The sequence below is a fragment of the Macaca mulatta genome, chromosome 5, assembly GCF_049350105.2.
Source record: "Macaca mulatta isolate MMU2019108-1 chromosome 5, T2T-MMU8v2.0, whole genome shotgun sequence".
Classification (NCBI taxonomy): domain Eukaryota; kingdom Metazoa; phylum Chordata; class Mammalia; order Primates; family Cercopithecidae; genus Macaca; species Macaca mulatta.
In genome coordinates, this window is record NC_133410.1 from 131,408,180 (window position 1) to 131,435,938 (window position 27,759).

A 27,759-nucleotide genomic window follows, 5' to 3' on the forward strand; every position below is an offset into this window, starting at 1 on the left:
CAATTCAATAAGGCCAAGGTTGTGGAAAGGAGGTTCTCACGTGGGCTATTTGTTATGAAAGAAATTCCCTAAGTGGGATGAGGTGAGAATTCAGCACAAGCTATTGTCACTATAGGCAAAATAAGTCTGAAAACCAGCTTCTACATTGTTGAATGTGTAAACACTTTATAAGACATTTTCCCATGCCTTATTCCATTTTATCTTTGTGAACATTCTATGATCTTAGGCTGAACTATTACAGCTATTTCACAGATGAGGACATCTGCAGCATGTTTCTGGCTTCTTCACAAATGAAGGATAAAGCATAACAATTTCCTGGTTAAAGTACTAAAGAGAACCCCAACTAGATTAAGGTCACTTTACCAAGAGCCAGTGACCAGGCATTCTGCCAGTTTAGGATCCTGCGAGCTCCCTTCTCCGCTGTTTCTGTGTGAGCAGGTCCACCCCGAGAGGTATATCACAGCATGTTTCAAACAGTCCTGTTCTTCTTCACACTAAGTTCTGTGGGTCCTAAGTTCTGTGGGTCCAAGAAGAAATGATTTTCCTGGCCCTGAGGCTCCTTTTAGAACTGATTTAGGTAGTGGAAATCTTTGTAAACTCCAGGACAGAAAAAGTTGAGAATTTTTTTTAGAATTTATATTGTTTGCTTTTCGCCAGGTACGGGGTGACAAGGTCCTGATGTTTTTAGAACTGGGTGTCTGTACGTATTTGCGTTGTTTCAATAGGTGGCAGCATGTCCTCTTCTTTAAAAGGTATCTTTTTAAAAGGACCTAGTGACAGCTTCTGTTGTTGGGAAATGAAAAAGTGACAATAAGAGAGGCAAATAGGAAATGTTCCCTGTGACACACCATACATATATTGCTCATGGTCACAACTGAAGTCATTTAACAGATTTTGATCCATCAGTAATAACTTTAGAACAAAAGTTGTAACATGACACTTCTACTTCAAACTATAATGCCACTTAGGTCTCTCCTCACTGGGGACTCAATATATTGGAAAAGTTTTGGGAAAGCAATGTGAAGCACTTTCCCACATGCCATTTTGTCAATGATTTTGTTTCCATCTTGGCCGCACCCTTTCCTTGTCTACCTTCTTCAGTGTGAGCAGCTCCAAACTCTCTTCTCCCTTCAGGATGGATTTTGTTAATCAGCAGGTGCAAATATTTTAATTCTATTTGCAATGGAGTTTCTCCCAAACGGACCCTCCAAGAAATGTTTGGTTCTCACTGGGTCAAACAAGAAAGGGAGAGGCTTACTAGAAGTTTAGAAACTGTCAACTACCCTATGTTCCAATAATATCGAAAGGGGTTAGCCAGCCTGCTTTAGGCAGACAGTAAGGGAAGGGTCCCCTAGAATCTCTGACCCGTCCTACAAGTGTTTATACCAGATTTTTTGTGCAGATAAGGGAGCTTGCCTAAACATGCCCGCAGTGGAAAAGTCCATTCCTTAACACAAGTTCAGTAAGGGAAACAAATCAATATGGAGCGGCTCAATTTAAGGGCCCAAATGCACACTGAAAGGACGGGCTAGAGCCTCTAGGAATTCATGCCTTAAGCTGGGGTATTTAACTGTGAAGGAGGCAACCAGCTCTCAGGACCCCTCTCTTTGCTGAGAGCTTTCCTTTTGCTTAGTAAATCCTACTCTGCTCACTCTCTTGGTTCGGTGTACCTAATTTTTCCTGGTTGTGAGAAAAGAAACGAGACCTAGCTGAGCTAAGGAGCAAAAATCCTGCATTAATATAAATATCCCTATCTGGGAGAATTTATTCAGTTTGTGGCATGGAAGTGATGGCTGCCCTGGGGTAGAGGTTGGTTGGTCAGGAGGAAGTAGCAGGTCCTCTTGGTATGTAGGATTTAGGGTGCACATCAGTAGAGTCATATTCTCTCACTTGAGCACTCACGCTTCATGCTGCAAGTATATTCATCTCCATAAACTGGACTCCTTTAGGTTAAATGGGCTTAAAGACAAATTGTGACCAAAAAAAGAAATAATCTATATAAAATATATAATGAATATATGTAATTACACATAATTTTACGTGAACAAATATATCCTAACTTTCCTGAAACTCCCTCTATTATGACAATATAATTAATCTTTACCTTAAACCCTCTTATTTTAAAAATAAACTTTTTAAAGAAAAAAGCACTCTGCCTGCCCAGATCTCCTTGGATTCTTTTTATCAGCTCTGTATGCCCATCCCCCAATCTTCTGCATGCTTTGATACCAGCTTGTGTTTGGGACACTCAGAGGACTGCCTTCACTTTAGTATGCAATTGGTGTGCACTGGAGCAGCCTCATCAGAATTCTGAAGCTTGGTGAGTGGCTAGTGTGGGAGGACAAAAAGCCCAGCCCCTTTGCCTCCAAGCACAGCTGACAACTCCGCAGGGTAATTTATGCTCTGAGGATCCCACAGGATCAGGCTGAATCTGGGGAGTCACCTAAAAAATCACGCCCTGGCTTGGCTTTCCCCTTCCCTATCCTGCTTTTCTCACTCAGTTACTGATTTATCTGGGAGTGTCTCCTTCATAAATCACAGGCACCTGAATCCTTGACTCACCATCTACTTACCTATGATGTGTGAGGAACTTGACCTAGGACACTTATTGTTCTCTCTCTCTCTTTCAGGTTGTTATTTTTCTTTTGTAAATTATTTTAGGGGAAATTACTTGAATTAAGATTATAAGGAGCCAGACGTGGTAGCTTACGCCTGTAATCCCAGCACTTTGGGAGGCTAAGGTGGGCGGATCAGTTGAGCCCAGCAGTTCAAGACCGTACTGGGCAACATGGTGAAACCCCATCTCTACTGAAAATACAAAAATTAGCTCCACATGGTGGCACTCGCCTGTAGTCCCAGCTTCTTGGGAGACCGAGGCAGGAGAATCACTTGAACTCAGGAGGTGTAGGTTGCAGTGAGCTGAGATCATATCATTGTACCCAGCCTAGGTGATGGAGCAAGACCATGTCTCAAGAATAAAAAAAGATTATAGGGGAAAAACACGTATACATATATACACACACACACACACACACACACAAAAAAAACCCTTTTCTCCCCAAATTGACCACTTCTCAGCCATCTCTCACCAGGAAGATGGTGACATGATCAGAGCTAGTTTTAAAAGAATCTTAAAGTTGTTCTTGTTGACTGAAGTACCACAACCTAGAATCCTGTGGCAAATACTGGGTTTTTACCTCACTCTCTTCCCGGTTATCACCTAGCTAATTGTTTTCCCTCTCCATAGCCTTCTCCAACTTCTTCTATGTGTCATTTATCAGATAGAACTTTAAAAAAAAAACACTTTTCCATCATTTATTTTCAATTTTTTATTGAATTATACATAGAGAAAAAATGGTATTAATCATAAGTATACAACTCAACAAATGCCATCTTCTAGATCAAGAAATACATTACTAGTACCCCAGAAGCACCCATTTATACTTTCTCTCAACTTATTGCTGTGCTCAATTCCATTGTATGATTGTTCCACAATATTTCATTTTGAGAGAAAGTAGAAATTAACTCCTTTAGAGACTCATAAATGAACATATAGATGCTTCAAATTTTCTATTTTTGTAAAGGGGGAGGAGATATAATATGGAAGAATGTTAGTTGTATGATTGGAAAACATCAAGATATTTTATTTGTCAGAAGAATTCTAGACAATATAAAGCCAGAAGTTTTCTTTAGAAAAATATTTTTGCCAGAATTTTAATGATAAGTGAAAGAATGTTTCCATTTTTATCTTTCAAGCTTCATATCGCTGAAGGCCAGGCTCAAAAATAAAGAAGAGGTGTGGTTACATCTGATAAGAGAATAGGGGAATATTTTCAGAAGATACAAGATAGAGAATAGGAAGAAGTTATAAGGGAAAAAATCAATAGCACACAAATTGCATAATACATAGAAGGCAAACTGTGTGTTAGGAATGAAAACCCTGTGAGAGACCTTCATTGCAGAACCCACCAATTCTTTCTACAAATATTTAATGAGTTTTTTCAATGTTCAGGACATTGTTCTAATAGCCAAGTATACAGCAGTGAATAAAAAAGACAAAAATTCCTGTGCACATGGAACTTATATTCTAGTGGGGGACAGAGACTATAAACACATAAATGTTTAAAATATATGTGTCCAGCGTGGTAAGTCCTATGAAGAAAAATAAAGCAGAGGTGTTTGGGCAATTTAAAGTAGGGTGGTAGTGAGGCAAGACTTAGTAGAGAAGATGACATTTGAGTAAAGTCATAAAGGAGGTGAGGGAATGGGACACATGGACATTTGGCAGGAGAGCATCCAAAACAGAGGGAATAAAAAGTGCAAATGCCTCAGGAGAGAATGTTCCTGGAATGCTGGAGAACAGAAAGAATGCCAATGTGGCTAGAGTTGAGTAAAAAGAGTGAAAACAAGGTTAGAGAGGCTGGAGGTGGAAGAGATGCGAACAAGTAGTCCTTGTAGGACTCGGGTTTTACTCTGAATTATATGGGAAGTGTTGGAAGATTTTGAGCTGAGAAGTGGCAAACTCTGATTGGTTTTTAAAGGGACCATTCAAATTGTTTTGTTGCAGATAGATTTTGGTGAGGGGCAAGGACAAAAGCAGGAAAACTATTTGGGAAGGTGACCTGGTTTGTATCTGTGTCCCCGCCAAATCTCATGTTGCATTATAATCCCCACTTGGGAGTGGGGCCTGGTGGGAGGTGACTGGATCATGGGGGCAGAGTTCTAATGAATGATTTAGCATCATCCACCCTTGGTACTGTGATAGAGTTCTCACAAGATCTGGTTGTTTGAAAGTGCGTAGCACGTCCCTCTGCCCCCTCCTCCTGCTCCAGCCATGTGAGGATGCCTGCTGTGGCTTTGCCTTCCACGAGTAAAAGCTCCCTGAAGCCTCCCCAGAAGCAAATGCAGCCATGCTTGTACAGCCTGTGGAGCCGTGAGCCAATTAAACCTCTTTTCTTGTAAATTACCCAGTCTCGGGCATTTCTTTAAAGCAATGTGAGAACAGACTAATACAGAAGATATTACAATCATCTGAGTGAGAGATTATGGTGGCACCAACAACGTAGAAACTGGAGGTGGTGAGAGTGGATTCTAGAGATATTTTGAAAAGAGAATTGATTGGCTTTGGTAAGAATTAGATTCAGCATGTAAGAGGGAGTTGTCAAGAAAGACATCAATGAATAAATCATGTGTTTTGTGTTTAGTTCAATTTAATTTTGCAAACATTTGTTTTCTACTGTATGTTATTTACTGTGTGTATGAGGCACTGTGCTTGCCTCATATACAGTAATTTCTCTTTCCGTTTCTCTGGAAAGAGACACTGACATAAAAATCAATAAATCTGCCTTTACTATATTAAGTCTAATAATCAAAGTATGCTCAAGTTGTGAAAGTGGGAAGGGGTCAACACTGTCACAGAAATACAGTAACATGGTGATGGAAATCCTTTGAGAAGAATGATGACTAAGTTGAATATTGATGGACACCTGAGTGTTTTCGTTTTCAGGCTATATATATATTTTTTCTTTCTTTTTTAAAATTTTACTTTAAGTTCCAGGATACATGTGCAGAACGTGCAGTTTTGTTACACAGGTATATGTGTGCCATGGTAGTTTGCTGCACCTATTGACCCATCTTCTTAAGTTCCCTCCCCTTAGCCCCCACCCACCAACAGACGCTGGTGTATGTTGTTCCCCTCCCTGTGTCCATGTGTTTTCAATGTTCAACTCCCACTTATGGGTGAGAACATGCGGTGTTTGGTTTTCTGTTTCTGTGTTAGTTTGCTGAGGATGATGGCTTCCAGCTTCATCTATGTCCCTACAAAGGACATAATCTCATTTCTTTTTATAGCTGCATAGTATTCCATGGTGTATATGCACCACATTTTCTCTATCCAGTCTATCATTGATGGGCATTTGGGTTGTCCTTGACTTTGCTATTGTAAATAGCACTGCAATAAACATATGCGTGCATGTGTTTTTGTAGTAGAATAATTTGTATTCCTTTGGGTATATACCTAGTAATGGGATTGCTGGGTCAAACCTGAGTGTTTTCTAAGCATTAAAAGGGGATGGAGGAATAATATTCTATGGAGAGGTCACTGCCAGTGCAAAGTTACAGAGGAATGAAACAACGTAGTGTGTCTAGGGAACTAGAAGTGATTGGATTGGCTGGAATGTGAAGTCCAAGGTGAAGAGAAGCTGGGAGCTGAGTGCAGCATAAGAAAAAAGGTCTTACATGCCCCGCTTCAGGCCTGGGCTTTGTTCTAGAGGAGAGCTAGTGAAAGATTTTAAATAAGGGAAAGTTGTAATCATGCTTACATTTTACCAAATATCACTCCAGCGGCCATGTGAGGTGGATTGGAGAGAGTAGATGAAATGCTAGAAATCCAGTTGAAAGGTATTTTAACTATTGCAACAAGAGCTGAGAGCCTGAATTAAGGTGATGGCAGAGGTAGTAGAAAAGAAATGATGAATTTAAAAGATAGAAATAACAAGGCCCAGTTAGTGATCATGGTTATAGTGAGTAAAGGAGAAGGCAGAGTCTGGGAGGCTAGGAGGATATAGTCCCCTCAATTAAGTTTAGGGAACTCTTGAAAAGGAGAAGGTCATGGAAGTGGGGAAAAGTGAAGAGATCAATTTTAGCATGTTGAGATGAAGAGCCTGGGAGATAAAGTGAACATCTCCAGGGAGCAGCTGGATATATGACCCTGGGAATTAGTAGAGAGGTCTAGCCTTTAGCTATAGATTTAGGGGTCAACAGCATAGAGGGGGTATTTAAAAGAACAGGAGCACATTTGACTATCGAGGAGGAAGGCTTAAAGTGAAAAGATGAGCAGAAACAGAATCCTCAGGAACATCAACTTCTAAGGAGAGGACACAGGAAGGAAAATCAACAACTGACACTGAGTATGTATGGTCAGAGAGTAAGACCTCAGCCAGACAAAAAGGGGCCTTCAAAGTCATAAGGAAAAGGGAGGGGGTGAGGGGGTGGTTGAGAATAGCAAAAACCATGATAAGATCAAGTAAGCTAAGGGCTTAGATACATTGTGAATTGGTTATTAGGAGGTTATTGCTGACCAGAGACAGGGCAATTCCAGTGATACAGTGACAAGGTGTGAGATGGGTACAAATCAGATTATAGTGGTCTGATTAGTAGATAGGAGGTGAGAGAGTGTCAAGACACTTGTACAGACTATTCTTTCAATGAGCTTGACTGTGATTATGAAAATTCCTTTCCTGCACACAGGTGAGGCTATGCCAGGCTGACTGGGGACTGGAGTAGATGGAGGGATCTCTTATCCAAAGCTGTGGCAGATGTTGAAAGCAGGTGAATATTCAGAGCTGAATGTGAAGTGGGAAACTGACTCCAGAATGCCAGGAAGTGAAGTTTGAAAGGATCTCCAAAAGTGAGGGGCTGGAGCCAATGTCTGATGCTGGATTAGGGCACCAAGGATAAGATAGCCAGCTAGAATGTTTGCAGGCAGCTACTCAAGAAGAGTGAGGAGGGCGGGGGATAGTGTGTGCTGCTTGGCCTGTAGTTCAAGGGACCGATCAGGGACGTTGGTTCTGTGAGGGAGGGAGGAAAACTAATAAATTGAGAGAATGGCTAGGAGTTAAGGCCTAGTTTCAGAGTCTCAGGACAGACACAGTAGAAGTAGGGCAGTTTGAGAGCTAAAAAACTAGCAGCTGATGGTCTTATATTTACATCTATAAATCTTTACATAGATTTCTGAGAGAAAGGGGTCCCAGGTGATAAAGTGTGGGACATAGTCATGGCAGTAGACCACAGGATGGAATTAAAAGAGGCAGGTGCTCAGAACTGAGGAGGCTAAGGTTCTGAGATGCTGCAGTGCTGGTGGAATTTTTCCCGTGGGCACTGAAGTCACCCAGATGATGGCAGACGTTGGATTTGAAAGAAAGAACATCCTCAGTCCCCAATGAACATGGAGGAGTGGCCAAAAAATGACAATCATTAGTAAGAAGAGGACAGAAAAAGCTAGATAGGATAAACTTGAATGCAGGAGAGAATTTTGTGCAAGAGTGTAGGTGCACTGGTGGCAGTGGGCATTGGGAAGTATCTCTAACTCCTCCTGAATGTGCCATACATTAGGGAGGGCTGCAAAGGAGGTGATATCCTTGAGGCAGAGACAGGATCCATTTCGTTGAGAACAGGTGAGAAGAGAAGATCATCTTTACCATGTACATGTAAAAACTATATGCTCCCAGAGACTAAGGATAATCTTTTCTTTTCAGTCAGGACTATTGAATTAAGGGTTTCCAGGGAATCACAAAAGACGGTTGTACTGAGCGGATAGTATTTAATATGATCAGGTCTTAAATAAGAAGCCATAAACATGAACATTTAAAATCAAATATATAATAAATAATTATTAAGTTATAAACTACATAGTTCATATTAGCTAAATTCTCAGATGCATATGTAAATACAACAGAGCAATAATATAGAATAATAATGCTACAATTTTATATAAGTGTCCCAAGAAGACACTTTGAACTAAAATAATAAAGATCATGGTTAATTTTCCCTGAACTCTCATGACCTATAGTAATGTTTCCTTCTCTCCCTTCCTTCCTTCCTTTTTTATCTTGGAACATGTCCCTTGCTCCTGCAGTGAGTGTTGCTACAAATGTTATTGAAATAATATTGAGCAATTGAACATCAGACTCAGTAGAAAATTTTACTCAGAAGTGTGATCAGATGTTCCTGTAAGAATACCCAGAACTTTAGAGATTCATAGACATTTAAAGCTTTTAAAAAAAAGAAAAAATAGATGTTAGAGATGGAGTCCAGCACTCTTATTCTACAGATAAGGAAATGGAAACCTAAACGGTTTAAACAGTGACCACAATTTCATAGTCAACAAAATTTCAGGTCTCCTGTATTACTGTCCATAGGTGAACAGTTATATTTATGGGTTATCTTTATATTCCTTTTAAGAACTGGCAGTCTTGAACATAGAACAGTGAAGATGGAGCTGTTCAAGTCTCACTGCTTCATCTTGTTTATTCCAATGCATTGCCTTTCCTGGAGTGCTGGTGGGTTTAACTCTGGTTAAACACCAGAGTTTATCTGGGGGTTTAAACTCTGTTTAATGAAGGCTGTTATCCAAACCCTCACTAAATTATTTTTACTTTTAAGATAGAGACCCTGATCGAAATAATTGGAACAGAAAATTTTAACAATAAACATGCCAAAAGAAATACATTATTTTAAATATAAAATACAATATCAAAGGAGTTAATAGCTATAAATTCAGAAACAAGAAATACAGATTCCATCTTTCTCACTATCTTTGTGTCTGTTTCCACCTTTTATCACAACAACCCAGGCTGGCGTATTTGAAACTGAGGCACATTTTAGATATATATTATCATCATCAGGCACATAATTCCTTTGTAATACATATTCTAAAATGTTAAAATGGAGTACCTTGTTTCTGATAAAATGTTTTTTTTTCTTTTTTCTGAGTCTACTTGCTGATGATAAAACATTTCATTGAGATTTGATTACATAATTCTTAATATATCTTTTAGAACTGTAGGTTAAGTCTGTATTTGTTTTAAGCACATAATTTTTCTTCTCAGATCATAAAGCATTTCTCTTCCCACATCCTCTTGCACACTCACAACTATTTTAACAATAAGAGATTCTCAAATAGCTTATACCATTCTAGCGAACATTTTATTTTTCTAGAGTTTTTAACTTCATGTTTAAACAGGCTGTGCTGGAGCTGATATGAAATGGCAGCTAGAGTAGGTTGCTTACTTTTACCACCCACGTTTGAAAGATTGGAATGCTTATGCGAAAGTCTGTTTTCAACTTGGAGAGGAGTCCTGGCCTCTTGGTTTGTCTCCTGATTTTTAAATCATATAGGTTATTGAATTTGTCTTATCCAAAGTATAGTAACTATAAGTGTCCAAAATGTTAAACATGTTTTGAAATTTTGTCAAAGCAGAAGATTCATTTTAAAAAGAAGGAAGAAAAGAAGGAAGAAAGAAGGAGACAAATATTTGGCGTTATTAGCTCGCTCATAATATGATCATTATAACTGTTTGAGAAGAGAGCTACAATACTTTTAAAACTATGTTTGTTCCAGAAGACAACCTGGTATATGTCCCTCTATACGTTTAAATTGCCATTTCCATAAGCTTAAAATGTTAGCTTATAAGGGGACTGGGGACTGGAGGAAGGTAATATTAAATCCACTTCTTAATACTCTATTGCCACTGACTAAGAGTCTATTCCATAAATACATTCATATCTATAGTATTTAAATATTTTTATAAACCCCAATAAAGAAGTAAGACTTTTATAGCCACCTGGTATCCCCCAGTGCATAAATAAAGTACATATTTATATGTTAGACATTCTGAGATTTAAAAAAATATTCAGATATAAGTTTTTAAACATTCAGTTTCCATTTCCTTAAAAGAATAAAAATGTCAGCTTTTCATTTTGCTTTTGTATGTTTTGCTTCTATGCTTCTATATTTTCAGCTGGAATGAAGGTATATATGTTTTAAGTTATGATCATAATAGACCTCATTCTGGTGGTAATCAAGCTCAAGGTTAATATAAAATCAATAAATGTCAAAACTATATTTTTGGTTAAAAATTTTAACCTTCTCCTTCAACCAAGAAATGTCAAAGTTGAGCAGTGAAATAAAGTAAAAACTTCAGAAGTCATAGAAATCAATAACATAGGAAATCAGACTATTGTATGGTGATTATGGGGAAATAATCCTGACTTTGCACACTTATGAGTTTTTTTTCCCATCCCTAATATATTGTACTCCTCCACTTGGAATACAAAGAAATGAGTTTCACTACTATATTAGAGTATGTAACATAGTGTCCAGCTGCAAGTTAGATCCTCAGGAATCTTCACTTCCATGTGTTCTAGAGGACAGATGCTGATGAATCATCTGTGGAAATAGTATACCATGAGTAACTAAGAGGCAAATCTGGATAGGTAAAGATAAAGCTGAAAATCAAATGAAACTTAAGGTAGATACCTTTTGGAGAAGTGATTTGAATCTTTCTAGGAATTCTTTGGGTGGTTTTTTCTCATAAGAATCACATGAAGGGCATGTCTAGAAATCAATGAAAAAGTAACAGTCTTCTTTAAATTTTTTTTCTTAATAAAATGTTCCTTAAAAATTTTTTTTATTAAAAACATAAATTATGTTCACTGAAAAAATTTGAGAATTACATAAAACTGGAAAGTAACAATGGAAAAAGTCCTTGTAATCCCATTCCCAGAGATAGGAATCCCACTGCAATGTTTCAATATATATTCTTTCTGTGTTTTGGGTATTTTTAATTATTATTATGCATTTACATTATTTATACCAGTTGGTGATTTGCTTTTTTTTTTTTACACTTAACATATCACAGGCATTTCCTAAGTGTTAAATAGTCTTCAGAAATATGACATGTAGTGGTTATTCTGTATTCCAACATAGGATGGAACTATTACTATTTTTGGACCCATAGGTGGCATCTAATTTTTTTTTTTTTTTTTTTGGACAGTCTCGCTCTGTTGCCCAGGCTGGAGTGCAGTGGCGTGATCTCCACTCACTGCAACCTCCACCTCCTGGGTTCAAGCAATTATCCTGCCTCAGCCTCCCAAGTAGCTGGGATTACAGGCGCACACGACCATGCCTGGCTAATAGTAGAGACAGGGTTTCACCATGTTGGCCAGGCTGGCCTCAACTCCTGATCTCAGGTGATCCGCCTGCCTCAGCCTCCCAAAGTGCTGGGAATACAGGCGTAACCCACCACACCCAGCCGTATCTAACTTTTTACTTTTGTCTACATTACTCCAAAGAACATCACTGTAAATAATTTTTCATATATATCTTTACTTATTTGATATATTCCTAGAAGTAGAATTACTAAATAAAAGGGATAAAAAAATTTTAAGGCTTTGATGTAGTTTTACCTCTCTTCACTTGGAGCATTATTATTATAGGGTATTGTTTAAAATGTTTAATTGGAAAAAAAACAGGATTTCCTTGTTTTAACTCACGTGTGTGTGATTACTAGGGAGATTGAACAGTTTTTCATATATGTATTGCTCACTTGCATTTTTAAAAAAACTTTCTTAGTTTATGCTGTTTGTCTTTATTCCTATTTAGATACCAAACACCAAGCCATTGCGTGGTAGTTAGCATCTCAATGCCAGTGTGATATTGTAGTGAGAGCATTTCACTAAAAGGTAGTAGATATACAGTCTAATTCTTATCATTCTGACACTATGTATGGAACTTGGGGCTTGTGACTTAACTCCTTGGTAGATCTCACTTTCCTCATCTATAAGATGAGCATGCTTAACTGGAGAGTTCTAAGTTTAGCTCCAAAGCTACCACTTCATGAGTTTCAAAAATATGTTCAGCTCCTTTCTTTCTGAGGAAAGATTTAGAGGGACATTTTTCACATGGTCACCAGGCCAAGCAATCAAAGGAAATCAGAATCACTTTGATAATGTAATTAAGATTTCATTTGAATCACATGTGGAATTTTTTGGAGGAGAAAGAACTAATTTAAAAAATTTGAGGCCGGGCGCGATGGCTCACACCTGTAATCCCAGCACTTTGGGAGGCTGAGGTGGGCAGATGACTTGAGGTCAGGAGTTTGAGACCAGCCTGACCAACATGATGAAACTTTAGTTTAGAAATTTTTAGAAATTTAGAAATTTAGAGACTAAAAATTTAGAAAAATTTCTACTAAAAATACAAAAATTAGCCAGGCGTGGTGGTGTGCGCCTGTGGTCCCAGCCACTCGGGAGGCTGAGGCAGGAGAATCGCTTGAACTGGGAGGCAGAAGCTGCAGTGAGCCAAGACCTTGCCACTGCATTCCAGCCTGGGCGAAAGACTGGGACTCCGTCTCAAAAAAAAAAAAAAAAAAAAAAAATTTGAGAGTAATTTATTTTATGTGTTTTCCCACTGGCTTTGATTAATCTTTGAATTACTTATGTTCTTGAGTATCTGCATTGCTCATGAATTGGCATGTACAAGAGGATCTCAGAGCTCCAAAAAGCTAGGGACTGTTAAAATTCCCCAGCCAAGTAATGAGGCCTGCCTATTTCAATTCAATACTGACTCTGCTAATGTACAGGATAGTAATATGATTTAAGAGAGGAGGCAAAGTTTAAGATTTGCCCTAGGCTCTTGTAGGCTCTGTTCTTGTTAGAAAGCTAGGATCTAGCTCCTGTTAATAAGAATACTTTGACCATATGAGAGGAAATATTCCTTAACTCCAAAATCACAATTGGATTCTCTGCCTAATGACTTCCTCGCCTTGAGAAGCTATATTAACATATTCCAGCTACCAAGGACTACTAGGAAATTATAGTTGGGTTTTGGAATACTTTGAAGTCTATGGACTTAAAAGAGTGACCTTACTTCTTAAAATGCACCATGTATAGGCCGGGCGTGGTGCCTCATGCCTGTAATCCCAGCACTTTGGGAGGCCGAGGCGGGCAGATCACGAGGTCAGGAGATCGAGACCATCCTGGCTAACACGGTGAAACCCCGTATGTACTAAAAATACAAAAACAAAATTAGCTGGGCGTTGTGGCGGGCACCTGTAGTCCCAGCTACTTGGGAGGCTGAGGTGGGAGGAGAATGGCGTGAAACCAGGAGGTGGAGCTTGCGGTGAGTAGAGATCACACCACTGCACTCCAGCCTGGGCGACAGAGCGAGACTCTGTCTCAAAAAAAAAAAAAAAAAAAAAAAAATGTGCCATGTATAATAAGGCATAGGTAAGGAAAACACCAGCAGCTCTGGCTACAGGTGTGCATGTGTGTTTATGCAATGCAAGATACATAGTTTATAAGTACAAATAAGATAGATGACAAATGACAGTCTTACTAGTCTGTGTTTCTGTCTTCTCTCTGCACCTGTGGAAGGTGATTTCCTCTTCAGCTTTTTAATTGATAAATTGATTATCCTTTCATTGTTTCCTGTATTTGCTGACTTTAGTTGGGCCTTCTGAAAACAGGAAATAGCTGACCACTCACAGTTTGTCTGAAAGATAAACAGTTTGTATATATGTTAACAAACATTATTCAGAAAGTAAAAGATAGCTTTCCCAATCCTCTGTTTCTGTCTCTTCTGCAATGTCGTGCATTACATCATTTCAACAGATGAGTGAAGTATGATTTCACCTCCTACTTAATCTTTGGGATGGGAAAAAGGGATAATCCCCTGCCTCACAGATAAGAGAGAAAGGAGCCTCACGTCTTCACAATGCTTTATTCCTGATGCTATACAGAGGACCATTTTGACATCTGGGTGGTGGACAAGACCTTTATGTTTTGTAAGGGAGAGTTAGTTCGGTTTAGGAACACATTTGCTGAATTATGAGGCTCTAAAACTTACACTGTGACTAGTGGCAGCTTTGGGTGAATTATGTTATAGTCTGATGAAGAATATTTTTCATTTGTTTGCGGTTTCTGTAATGTATCTATCCTGACATGTCTTGAGCAGCATTTTATTCTGTACAGCGCCAGGCATAGTGTCTTGCCAGTTAATGTCAACATACATTTGTGAAGTTAACAGATGAAGAAAATGAATTAAAGCCCCTCCTTTGGGGAAAAGAAATGGGTACCTACCTCTGATAGCGTATTTCACATCTAAGACTCAATATGCTTGCATAGATCACACATGACTTTTCTAAAACCCTTTCATACTCCCAGCTCAGTTAGGGTAGGATTCTGCCTGAATCAAGCAGTTGAGGGACAGTTTGAGGCTTGCCCAACCAATGAGAAGGAAGGTAATTTCTTAGAAGGTAAGAATAGGGTCTCAGAGAATGGAGGAGTGTATAAAATAAGCATCAAACACTTATCTCTTGACTTGGAAAAATAACTAATGACTAACAAGCCAAAAGCTTAGCAATCAAACTGGAAAGGAAATGGAATTTACTGGAAGAACCAAATATATACTGACTTGTTGAAAAATGTTAATGCTGATCCAAAAGCTTATATCCAGGTTACTTGTATCCAACTTACTTTTTTCTTTCAGCAAACGTGTGTATGTGATGCTATTTTCCCCCTGAAGTTGCTATATTTTCATTTCACTAATGCATATGGAAGCTACTACCTTATAACCAGAAACCTCAATCCCTTCCAGTCCCTACAAAGGCAGGCCTATAAGTAACAATATTACCTGAATCTTCTTATGGACAATCAGCTGAACACAGCATCTGGGCTGCTTTGCATTTTCCAACCCATATGCTTACCCAATATGAATGTTGATTAATAACATGCATCTCTAAGACACAAACCTGTCAGGTTTGCTTTGCATATATAGCCACAAGCTGAGAAGCAGCTTATCTGGTTTCCTTATATCAAGGCAGATTGCCTCTCACAAGGGCAAGGTGGTGTCCTTTCCATATGTTTGCCAAAATGCTTATTTAATAGAAACTATTTATAAATGTTCAATATAGCACTTTTTTTTCCTTGAAAACCACACGTTCATGTTTGTTGAAGTTTTTTCTTTTCTCTTCTTTTTGACCACAACCGGCTTAACTTACTGGAAAAAATAATATTCATATTTAAAGAGGTAAATTTTCCAGCTGAAACTGAAAATACTGACTGCTTCATCCGTGATGATCTGAAAAACCAGCATTTCTCACAGAGGCTCATTTTGCTGAGTTAACATTTACATGTGTATGCTGAAAGAAAATTAGGTTCCAAAGAAGTAGAGGGGCCCTGCCAGCCAGATGAACTCCCTTGAGATAATATTGCCAGGAATGGTCAGTACCAGTACTCAAAGCACTGAAATTGTAAAACTACAATTTCAGTTGTAAAAACAACTGAAAATCTTTACTGAAAGCCTTTGAATGGCACCTGGACACTGACGCCCGTATTGATGGGGCTGTGCTTCCTCTCCCACCCTTCCTTGTTTACCTGTGTTAACAGACAATGGTCTGTTGTTTTCTTTTGCTCTGCAAGCAGCAGAGCTGTGTCTGACAATATGTCAGGATAAATAACTGCTGGAATTGGCTTTATATGCACATCAAAGGCCGCCTCAAAAGAGGAAAAGAAGTGGAGAGCTGTCTCCACTAAACTGCCTTAAGGATGTATTGAGGAGAGTGAAAAGATTAACCTTGATTTAGGCAGCCTCAGGTGCCCTGTCACTCAGGAGTCTACAGGATGCCCAAGTCCATATTTAGCACCGTCTGGAAGCATAAACATTACTTTCCTTTGCTATGCCTTGGTGACAACAGGCTCCAAAGGCAAGGCTTTGTTTCCCTCATGCTTTAACATGTGAGAACATGAGGAGTTTTCTGCTCCTACATTAGTTTTGCAGACTAGAAGGAGTGGTAGTGAAGTCAAAAGCAAGAATTCACAAACCATTCCTCTTCAGCTGAAGAACAAGTCAAGTGCTCCTTTTGCCAGGAGTAACACTTGCCTTTGTTGTTTTGCAATTGAATTTTTGAAATTTTTTGCCTCCTTAGGGCTTTTTTTTGTTTCTTTTATAGAAACAGGATGTCTCACTATTTTGCCCAGGTTGTTCTCAAACTCTTGACCTCAAGCAATCCTCCAACCTTGGCTTCCCAAAGGGATTACAGGCATTGGGATTATAGGCAGGAGCCACATCACCCAGCTGAGGCCTATTTTTACATTTTTTTTCTTCTGCAAAGAAAGCCCTGGCCATTCCCCCTAAGGAGTCTTGCTAATTGGGCAAGGCTACCTTTGTCCTGGCCAGGCACAGTGGCTCACGCCTGTCATCCCAGCACTTTGGGAGGCCAAGGCAGGTAGATCACGAGGTCAAGAAATTGAGACCATCCTGGCCAACATGGTGAAACCCTGTCTCTATTAAAAAATACAAAAATTAGCTGGGCATGGTGGCGTGCGACTACAGTCCCAGCTACTCAGGAGGCTGAGGTAGGAGAATCGCTTCAACCTGGGAGGCGGAGGTTGCAGTGAGCTGAGATAGCGCCACTGCACTCCAGCCTGGCAACGGAGCGAGACTCCGTCTAAAAAAAAAAAAAAAAAAAATGATTACCTTTGTCCTACACACAAACTAGGTTTATATCAGGGTTTCTCAACGGTGATGCCACTGACATTTGGGGCTAGATAATTCTTTGTTGTCAGGGCTGTTTTGTGCATTCTAGAATGTTTAGTACCTGCCTTCTAGATGCCAGTAGCACCCCCATTTCTACCTCCACGTGTGACAACCAGAAATTTTTCCAGCCAATACCAAATGTTTTCTGGGGTACAGAAATCACCACCAGTTGAGAGCCACAGGTTATATGATTAGACATAAAGAAAAAGAGAAAAAGAAAGATGCCTGGCCAGGCCAATTAGAGATGTTAGATAATTATTACATGCATACAACATTAGATGGTTTTATTTTCATTATTTTTTTTATTTTAATTTTTTTATTTTTTGAGACCGAGTCTCGCTCTGTCGCCCAGGCTGGAGTGCAATGGCGCGATCTTGGCTCACTGCAAGCTCTGCCTCCCACGTTCACGCCATTCTCCTGCCTCAGCCTCCCCAGTAGCTGGGACTACAGGCGCCCACCACCATGCCTGGCTAATTTTTTGTATTTTTAGTAGAGATTGGGTTTCACCGTGTTAAAATCTCTTACAGACCCTGCTTTGAAGTTAGCTTGATATAATGCTGATGTGACCTTGAACGATTTCTTTCTTCCTGAGTTTGCCTACTAGTATAGCTTAAAGATCCAAGTTACACTATTACTCACTTGTATCATAGCCAGCATTGCTTGATCAGATTATCAGATAGATATAGTATCACTGAGACAAAATCCTCTCATTATGATGTAAGATAAAAAAAAATCTTTCATTAAAAACACATCTAAAGGAAGTACCCATTGGATGAACTCAGGTTAGAAGGTGGAATCTCTTTCCTATTTCTTATTTTGCATGTTACAGACTACAGCCAGGAAACTCTGGAAAGGACTCTAACCATAACAGTTAAACAAGGTGCATGAGATGCTAGAAATGCATGTTTTGATAGTTAGGCACATTGATTAAGAAGTATTTTCAGTTATTGGAAAAGTCTTTCCAATAAGCTGAATGTGCTACTTTCATTTTAGATGCTGCTTATTAGAAAAGGACCTAGTAAATGAGAGTGGTTGGGTTCAGAGCTAGAGAGTGAATTTTAGAGAAAAGCAATAGTTGTGACTCATTCACTTTCTAAACTTTTACACATAGTCATTTACGATAATTGTTTTCTTTGCAATGTATCTTCTTCAGTCTCCCCCTTTGTAGTGTCCTAATTACTGGTAGCACTTTTAGTTATTCTAATTTATGCAATTAAAGGTCTGTGACAATGAAAACATTTCCCCAATTGCATTTATACTCTCAGGGTACCAGACCAGAAGATCAGATCATAGAAGTTGCTAGAGAAAAAGATCAGCGGACAGCATTCTTGAACTACATGCCAAGCCTCTCCTTCCTGGAACTCCAATGGATTTAAATGGCTTAAGAAATGGGATGAATTGTTGAAAATGGTTCTTTCAAAAGACCTCATGGAAGGCCAAAGACAAGACTCACTGAAGCCAAGGTATATGTGAATTATATTCTAAAGGACAGCTTTGATTTCCATACCACCATTTCTCCATGCTGTCCCTGTAATCTAATTCTTCCTTTCTTTCATTTTTAAGTTTGTTATTAAAAGGTTAATTCTGCTTCCTATTGTATGTATCTATGTTTCTTAAATAGGATAACAAAGAGGGCTCAAAAGCTTTCATGCCCAAGGGCTCTTAAAGAGTAACTAGCTGTGCATTGTTCAGAAACTGATCAGAGTATAGATTTCATTTCTAGTTTTGTTATTCTGTCTCAGCAATACTACTTAGGAGTACTCTTAGAGATTCTTGAAGATAAACATAGTTTATGAGGAATATAATATAGCATTTTTAAGTTGGTTTTTGGTAAATCAATGAATTTAACCAAAATATAAATAAATATTTCATCAATTATTAGACCACTAAGTTCATTAAAATTCAGTATACTCCTATATAATCATGCTAATGCCTTTCTTATTAGATTTTAAAAGTTATGTCAAATGTATTTTCAGAAATAAATTCAATTGGTCTTACCTCTACATCTTCTGGAGCTGGCAGAAATTCAGGGTCCTAGAGCAAAAGAAAATTTGTTCTGAGTTATTTTTGTAAGCCAAACCCTCCTTTTATATTAATTGAAAAGTATGATTTAGATTTTGTTGTGACAAGTATAGTCTTACCAAGTCATTCACATAATTTTTCAGCTGATCAACAATATCTATAAGTTGACGCATTCTAATCATGTGGCGATCTTGACCTTGGGAGCTTGATTTGTGGACCAGTGTCCCCAAGAAGATGACCATCAGACAGATGACTATCCTCTCCATGTTGCCAGGACTGGATCTCATAAGTACCAACAGTAGAGCTAGACGTTGGTCTCGTTTTCACTTCAGCTTGACTGAGAACAGGTTGTCAGTTAAGCTACCTATTTATTCATCCTTCAGGGAGAGGTAAAGCCCTCCCATTGCAGCCTGGAAATCTTTGTAAAATGGATGAATGTGAGTAACTCTTTTTTCTTTTCCACTGGCTAGGTATACGTGTGCATGTGCTAATGTGTGGGGGCAGGGATTGATGGAGTCAACGAAATGTGCCCCATCTGCATCTTTGACAGGAAAAAGAGAGAATGGGTGAATTCCAATTTCAGCATGAATCAAGAAGTATGTATAATAAACAGTAGGTACTACAAGACTTCAAAAAAGTAAACAAAAACACTTTGATCTCTTTTTCTCGGCCTCCCCTGGCATCTTACCTGTTCTCTCTGACAGTCATAAGAGCACTTCGATAATGAGTAAAATGGCAACATGTGCTTTCATGCAGGACTTTTTCTTATGGTAATAACTTTGTCTTTTGACTAAAATCATCCAGTATTCCATCATAAAAGTAGGAGGAGAGGCTACCTTTTAGGAAATTTTAAATAAAGAGGTATTTTCCAAATTAGCAAGAATATTTTCGGTTCTTACCAAGTTTCAAGGGTTTAAAATAGAATTTGCTTCCAACTGTTCACCAAAGCATCTTTAACCATTTATTTTGGCTTCTGACAAGTTATTTAACAATCTGATTTATTAATATCACAAATGATTCTAAGGGACTCGATGGAAAATCTATCCTTCCCAATCAAGATCTTACTCTACCATCATTTAAAAAACTATCTAATGTCCATCTCTTCTGTATAATGCATCAATTAAATGAGTGAAACTTGCTAATGCTCATTCTTGTGTGAACCAAAAAATATTTCCAAACAGCAAAATAAAATGTACCCATAAATGATTCGTTTTCTCTTAGGGTTGTATTACTTATTTCTATTAGATACTATTTCCTCTGGGTGTAAGCAACACATTTCTAACTGCATCTGTGACCGGGTAGAGATTAATTAGAGACCCAAAGTCCAGAAATGGTTTTATCATCCTCCTTTCTTCTGCTTCTCTTGTTCCTGAGACTCTTAACCCATTTGAGAAAGTTGAATATAATATTCTAGCTAGAAAGTCATGTACCATATAAGACCATAGGTCTTATAAATAAAACTCTTGACTATAGATTTTATTCATTCATTCATTTCATTATATACTTTAGAATACCATACTTTAGAATACCATACTTTATTCTAGACTGTTATGTAGCCACCATAAATTGGAGTTTTGACTTGATTTGCTCTGAAGTTGACTGCAATCTTTTTATTATGGAATATCTATTCAAGAGTATACAGGTTTGGCCTTACACAGTAGACAAGAGTTCATACAACATGATCAAGAATTCCTCTCTGTAATAGTTAAATTCTATATGACAGGATTCTGTGCAAACCTATGAATGCATGTGGACTAAGGGTTGCCCCGTGGTGCCTCCACATTGCCTGTATGGTCTTTGTACATGCGCTCCTTATCCACCTAAACAGATGTGCATCTCCTTGAAGACACTAACCACAGTGGTTAGGAGGTCAATTTCTAAAGCCTGAGTTCAAATCCAGGTCCTAACAATTAATAGCACATATGATCCTATTGTGTAATTGCAAAAGGAAGCTAAGTACAGAATCTAATCATAGGGTTGTGATAAGGCTTAAATGAGACATTTCAAGTAAAAGGGCTAAGTACAGCACATGATAACATCCCGGGAGGTTTGCATGCTGATCGTGGATGAGGGTGAAGGGGAGAACTTAAAGAAGCCTAGGGAGGCTAAACTGATGAAAGAAGGAAGAGAATGGACAGGTCAGTGTTCAGCCAAAATACACGTGTGTGGCTGTATTGGTGGTTTAAAAAAAAAAAAAAAGTCAAATATCTTTCGTACTGCCTAGAGAGAACCATTGCTCCTGGCCCTGGAGTGCCTCACCACTGTGTTAGACACCCCAGTGCCTCCTTGAGACATCCTAGTCCTCTCCATAATTCATCCACCAGCACATCAGGGGTCTCAGAGTCTTGCCCCAGCACTATGACCAGAGGCCTTTCTGAAAGTCAGAATTTCTGCCTTAAGTGACACATCAGTTGTTAAGCATTTTTGGATATCATCTGTGGTGCGATAGGCTTACCAATGCCCGAAAGACATCCATGCCGTAATCCCTGGAACCTGTGAAAATGTTACCTCACATGACAAAGGGGACTTTGCAGATGTGAATAAATTAAAGATTTTTTACATGGTAAGATTATCCTGGATTATCCTGTGGGCCCAATGCAATCACAGGAGCCTTTATCAGAGGAAGGCAGGAGAGTCAGAGTAAAAGAAGGAACTGTTGTTTCAGAAGTAGAGGCTGGACTGATGCGGGGCCAGAAGCCAAGGAATGCAGATGGCTTCTAGAGTCTGGGAAAAGTAAAAAACAAATTCTTCCCTGGAGCCTTCAGAAAGAATGCAGCCCAGCCAAAAATACCTTGAATTTAGTCCCATAAAGCTCATTTTGAGTTATTACTTCTGACCTTCAGAAATGTAAGATAATAAATTTATGCTGTTTTGTTCTTACCTGAATAGATGTGCATCTCCTTGAAGTGTTTGCGGTAATTTGTCACAGCAGCAGTGGGAGTGTAACATTCATAGATACGGAATTTTTAATTTCAGGGAAAAAGGCAGGAAAAGAGGGAAAGAGATGAAAGGGTGCTAAGAAAAGATCCAGCAAAGGTTGAAATTTTGTTGGGCTTTTGGGAGGTGCAGGTAGAGGGTATCAAAAGTGTAGACAAGAGAGGGAAGTAAGATTAGTATAGCTGCCACATGGTATGGGACATCAGGGATAAAAATGTATAATGAGGATGTTCCAGGAAGTCTGGTGTGTATTGTAACAACTCCTTCCTAGCCCTGAGAAAACATCACTCAGAATTCACCGCATGGTTTAAAGTTATGGATCCAAATTTGCATTTCCTTTGAATTTATCACTATGTGGAGATGAACCTTAGGGTAGGAGCAAGGAGGCCCAAAAGTATTTGAGTCACTAGGCAAAGTAAATTATTCATTGCTCAAAAATATTAACGTTATTGCTACCCTTACAGTATCATTTCATTGGGGTTTTAATGGCTGCTTACTCTTTAAATTATAATTATTTTTATAATCTAGATACAATCAGTGCTGCTATAAGGCTTATGTTGAAAATAATGATTTATTCCAATGGGGTTAATATATCAAGGAGCAATTTGAGTATAACAAGAACTTTGTGTTTCCCTATGTTTAATTTCATCGTCAAGAAATGCTAGGTGAATGCAGAAAACTGCATCCAGCTGAACTGAGCCATGTAGGAATACGTAAGATGTCCTCACACCTCTGACAGCCACCAGCATCCTCAGTTCACCGCATGTAAAATGAGCCACACCCATCTACATCTGGTGTCACAATTTTCCATCCCAGAGAACTCTCCTTCGCCATGTCTCAATAACTCACAAACTGTAACCCTTCCAACACCTACCTCCATGAACAAGCTTCAAGTCTTTTTCTAGGTAAAACAATGTGTTTATTCTATTATTTATGTATACCTTAACCATTTAACATGCCTAAAACAGCTATCTTTTAAAATTAGGTTGCTATCTTCTTTTTTAGTGTCACTGATGAAGTTTTTGAATGCTGTGCTCCTAATCTCATTTTCCTGTAAGCATGTGGTTTTTGATTCTATGATTTTGTATAGTGCAGTGATTTTTAGAAACAGATGGGTCACATTATGGCAGAACTCACTGTATTTTGTCTCAATGTGTCACACTTAAGCCCCAACAGCAACTACTTATATCCAGGCAGAAAACAAGACTAAAATATAGAATTTATTCTTAAGGCGGGGAATAAAAAGGGAAGGGAAGAGAAAGGGAAAAGGGAGAGAGAGACAATGAAAAACAATTTGCCATTTCTACACATGGCCCATCTGAGGTATTTAAAATCCCTGGGGTCCATTTCTTCCTTGGTCCTTTCCTGTTAGCACCTGGGGGCTTAGCTTGGCATCTGTGGATTTCCCAGGTTCCATACATTTGTTTCAGATATCCCCTAACCTCCTGAAATTACTTGCAAAATTTTGTATTTATATTTTGAGCAAAAGAAAACCTTAAATTTCATCAACTTCTCAATGGAAATGTCATGCAACTGCTGTTTGTTTTCCAGCCTCCAGAGACTTTGGTGAAGGGTGATGCAAACTGTGTTTCTTCAGCATGTGAGCCCCATCAGGCGTGAGTGTGGCAGCTCCAGAATGTCTATACCGGAGTGGCTAAGAGTCAGCAGCTTGGCTGGAAGCCACACTTGAATAGCAAACAAACCACTTTTACTTAGCTGCCATGTCTATTTGGTACCTTGGAGTAGAGTGATGAGTTTTACTAGATGTGGACTTCCCAGGAATATAACCAAGGTCGTCACCGTGAAAGTATGAAACTTTAGTCATTTACGCAAGGGGATTCATGGACATATTTTAAGAATTTTCTTTAAAGGGCTGTGTTTATAGAACACCTGGTCAAGGCAGTAATGAGGCCAGGGAACTAAAGGGGTGGAAGTCTGAAAAGGAATGGTTTTGCATGGGAAGGCTGTGCCAGGTCTAAAACTGGGCTAAACACTATTTGTCCCCAACTCCCTGGCCTGGTCCTCGTAGTTCCTTCTGTGATCCCTGCATGGTGAATACTCCTTTTCTGCTTTCACTGGCTTTGGCCTCTCATGGATAGGATTAGACATTCTGCATGGCAAACTGGGAAGAGAGGCCTCCAATGTTTAGAGTGATATTATCATGTGTACCACTACTATTATACATACTAAAGGTATTCAGACAGGTGGCTTGTCTCTGGGCTTTCTATCAGTCTCTGCCAAACTAGAAGAAAAATGTCACGAAAATAATTCAAGACAATTTTTGCACTTTCCAACAATGTTCAGGTAACAGCTGAAAATATTCTCACTTATTTGACTTGAGGAAGAAACTTCGAACGAGGAAAATCCTCAAGGATTTGCTAAAGTCCCCTCTGTGAAATCTTCCTTAAGGAAGTTTAAACACTCCTATTCTCTCTTCTCTCATTCTTTTGAACTCACTGCATGTATTGATAACACTGACTTGATTTCTTTTCTAGAATATATGTGAAAGTAAGTGTGTATATATAACCCATTATGTACCTAACCTTCTAATCCTTCTAATATTCAAATTTCATGACTCCAGATCACTACTGTGCATTCTAAGAAGGTCAGGGACTCTGGAGACCAAAGGGTCAATCCTGGTCGTCGTTGTCTTATGAGACAAAAACAAGAGCCTTCTCAGGCCCCATGTTCTCTAGCTTGTGATGTGGCCTCTTTGGTATCACTAGCAGCCCACGGTCTGGTGGTCAGTGTGTCGCAGCAGAGGGTCACTCACTGATGCTGCTTATCCACAGCACCTTTTCTGTGGGGAATGGGGACCTCTATTCTGTTAGTAGACTCAGGTGTGTCACTCTGTGATACTCTAAGACTGGGTTCATTGAGGACAGGTGTCTTTGCTAACATTCACACAAAGTCAGTGTTTGGAAGCGCAGTCCTGCTTCTGAAATGCTGGGTCTGGAGGAGTTCCAGCAGCAGCCACATGGGCCTCTCCTCAGATCTTGGTTTCAACATGGGATACTCAGTAGTGAGGCTAGAGATCGGATATCCTTCATTCCATGACCACTAGGCCTAGAGGATGGAGAGAAAGAACTGCAACATCTGTACTCTTCAACCTGAGTCCACTCCAACTCCATACCACAAGGTGAGACAAGTTCCACCAGCCTCTCCAGCCTCCTGTCTAACATGATCAGAGAAATCCTCTTCTCTCTGGACTCAAGGGCCATCCTTGTTTCCTTCCCTAGGGTGACAGGTGGCTATACCACCCTCTGTCTTGGCCCTGCAGCCACCAACATACAGCCATAAAAATAAAGTAGTCCAATTATTAACCTTCACTGTGTCCTGTGTCCTCTTCCCAAGAGATCTGCTGAACCCTCATTTATCACCTGAATAGGAGCCTCCTCCCCATGCTTTCCCAGGGGGCAGCCATAGGACCTCACAGAGAGGTTACTGTGTATCACTCTAGACTCTTTTCCTATGTACATAGAACAATAAAGGAATAGATAGGGACACATAGACACTTAAGGAAATAGAATTATATATGGAGATAGAAACATAGAAATAAATAGCACAGACATATAGATATAGAAAACTGTGGTATTTTTACATAAAAACTTAATCTCACTGTATGCAGTCTATAACTTTTTTTTTTCACTCAACCTATGTCAGGACAGCAGTCCATGCTCCATACAAGATTCACACACAGGGATATCTCATTAGATTAATATTCCATTTGGCAGTACCATATTTTATCCATTCATGCCCCTACTGATAAATATTTAGATTGTTTCCAGTCTTTATCCACTGCAAACAATGCTGCAATGAACATCCTTAGACATCTAGATCTCTAAGCATATGTGAAATATATTCTTTTAATGTTGTATTTTAAAATACCTATCTTGAATTTCACTTCCTGAGTGGAAACATACTTTGAAAAATTTTATAGAAACTGCCAAATTTCCTTCTGACATGCCATACCAGTTTACACTCTCAACAACATAGAGTTTCTTTTCCTTCCCTACTCTCATTAATACTTTATGTTATGAATATTTTAAATATCTACCAACATATTGGGGCAAAAATAGTATCCTCTCATTGGTTTGTCTTTCTTTGATCGATAGTTAGATCTGGTATATTTTCATCAGTGTGTTTATTTTTCCACCAATAGTCTGATTCATATTATTTGCCCATTTATTCATTTGTTTCTTACTTACTTATAAAGGCTCTTTTTCTATTAAAGATATGTTAAACATGTAGAAATTATTTTCTCTATGGTATGTTTTGCTCTACTGAGGTTTTGAGCTTTCATTTTATTGTGTCTGAGAATCTTACGTTTTACGGCATGGACCCTAGTTTAATAGATAAGGGTGTCTCACCTAACAAAACAATAAATGGCAGTAATTAATTTAGTGTTCCTTGTTGTTGAAGAATTCTAATGCCAAGGAGTCATGGTTAATTCAGGAGTGCTTTTAAATGAATTTGCATTTAACTTGTCACAAGATTAGCTACATACTTCTTTGAAATATAGTAATACATTTATGGTTGGAAGTGATTTAGTCAGTGTATAGGCAACATCCTTCCTGTGCAGCAATGAATTCATGAGCCCTGTGAACATCATTATTTTAGAAAAAAGATTGGATATAATATATACTTCTTATATAGACAGAGATCCAATCTTATACCACATTCGGTAGTGGGGAGGACAAGGGACCACAGAATCCTGAAACGGCATCTGAGCCATCAGAAGTCAATGTGCTCTCTACAGTTTCAGTGCTGAATGTTTTGTTTTACTTCAATTCTTTAAATATGGTTTCTCCATATACAGGGTGCACGGTAGTTCTAAAAACATAAATGACTAATTAACGAAGTGCAGACCAGGAAAACACAGACTCTGTGAGATTTACCCAATGGGCTCCAAGACTACCCTGAAGTCACCCTTTAAACTGAGAAATAGTTATATCTGATAGACTCTTGCTGCTAATAAAGGGAAATGGGATGGCTCTTTCTGAAAAAAGACTTTGGGCCAATCAGAAAGATAATATCGATAATTATTCTAGTAAACACTTTTATACCTAAGTGCTTTATAGACATAATCTCATTTAAAGCAACAACCATGAGAAATAGGTATTACGATTGTGCCTCTTTACTACCGAAGCACAAAGAAGATAAGTAAGACATTGAAGTGATTGGAGGAACTACCTCCAGAGCCTAACTACTTCTCTCTACAGCAGGGAACTGCCTCCATTGCTGATGTTGGATTAAACAGAACAGCCTGTGCAGTTAGTTCATGAGATTCCATAAAGGGACTGGACCTTAATGAAGACGTTCCTGATGTGGGTTTGGGGTAAGAAGGAGAGTATGTCTGCAAAATTATTGTTGATAATATCTAGAATTTAAATGTATATCTTTTCTGGGTTAATTAAATAATATAATCAGCTTCCCATCTGGGCCACAATATCCAATTGCTTCTCTTTCATTGACTTTAACTAGTGACAACTTGGTCCAGTGTAAGACCGAATAATAATTTTCCAGTGTTTTATATACATAAAAGAAGAGAGAAAGAAATGAATAAACTTCTGCAGTCATTTGGGTCTTGAATAGCATAGACAAAATCCATCAGGAAATCAGTTATCTTGACAACAAGAAAGGGCAACAATATGGCTTACTTACATTTACTTAATTATTGTTCATTTTCCATGCTTTTCAAG

At 38.7% G+C, this 27,759-nt stretch overlaps 1 protein-coding gene and 1 long non-coding RNA gene across 2 annotated transcripts; one reads left to right on the forward strand and one right to left on the reverse strand.

Annotated features, from left to right (window-relative positions):
* Positions 1-10,815: 10,815 nt before the first annotated feature.
* IL21 (interleukin 21) lies at positions 10,816-19,484 on the reverse strand. Its single transcript, NM_001194242.1, has 5 exons — positions 19,240-19,484; positions 19,097-19,132; positions 13,898-14,053; positions 11,039-11,116; positions 10,816-10,948 (listed from the first exon to the last, which is right to left on the reverse strand). The coding sequence occupies exons 1-5, from the start codon at positions 19,405-19,407 to the stop codon at positions 10,898-10,900; spliced, it is 489 nt and encodes a 162-aa protein (NP_001181171.1). The 5' UTR covers positions 19,408-19,484; the 3' UTR covers positions 10,816-10,897.
* A 3,229-nt stretch (positions 19,485-22,713) lies between these two features.
* On the forward strand, positions 22,714-27,508 carry LOC144340836 (uncharacterized). The gene is made up of 3 exons (XR_013417290.1): positions 22,714-22,962; positions 23,063-23,110; positions 23,609-27,508. It is a non-coding gene; the product is annotated as an uncharacterized LOC144340836 (long non-coding RNA).
* Positions 27,509-27,759: the final 251 nt, after the last annotated feature.

Bases quoted from the DNA above. Each gene is read 5' to 3' on its own strand.
- IL21 (NM_001194242.1), bottom strand. From the start codon at position 19,407: ATGAGATCCAGTCCTGGCAACATGGAGAGGATAGTCATCTGTCTGATG. The intron at 19,133-19,239 runs GTAAGACTATAC...CTTTTGCTCTAG, and splicing joins AAAATTATGTGAATGACTTG to GACCCTGAATTTCTGCCAGC. The intron at 10,949-11,038 runs GTATCTACCTTA...CTATTTCCACAG, and splicing joins TCAAATCACTTCTCCAAAAG to ATGATTCATCAGCATCTGTC.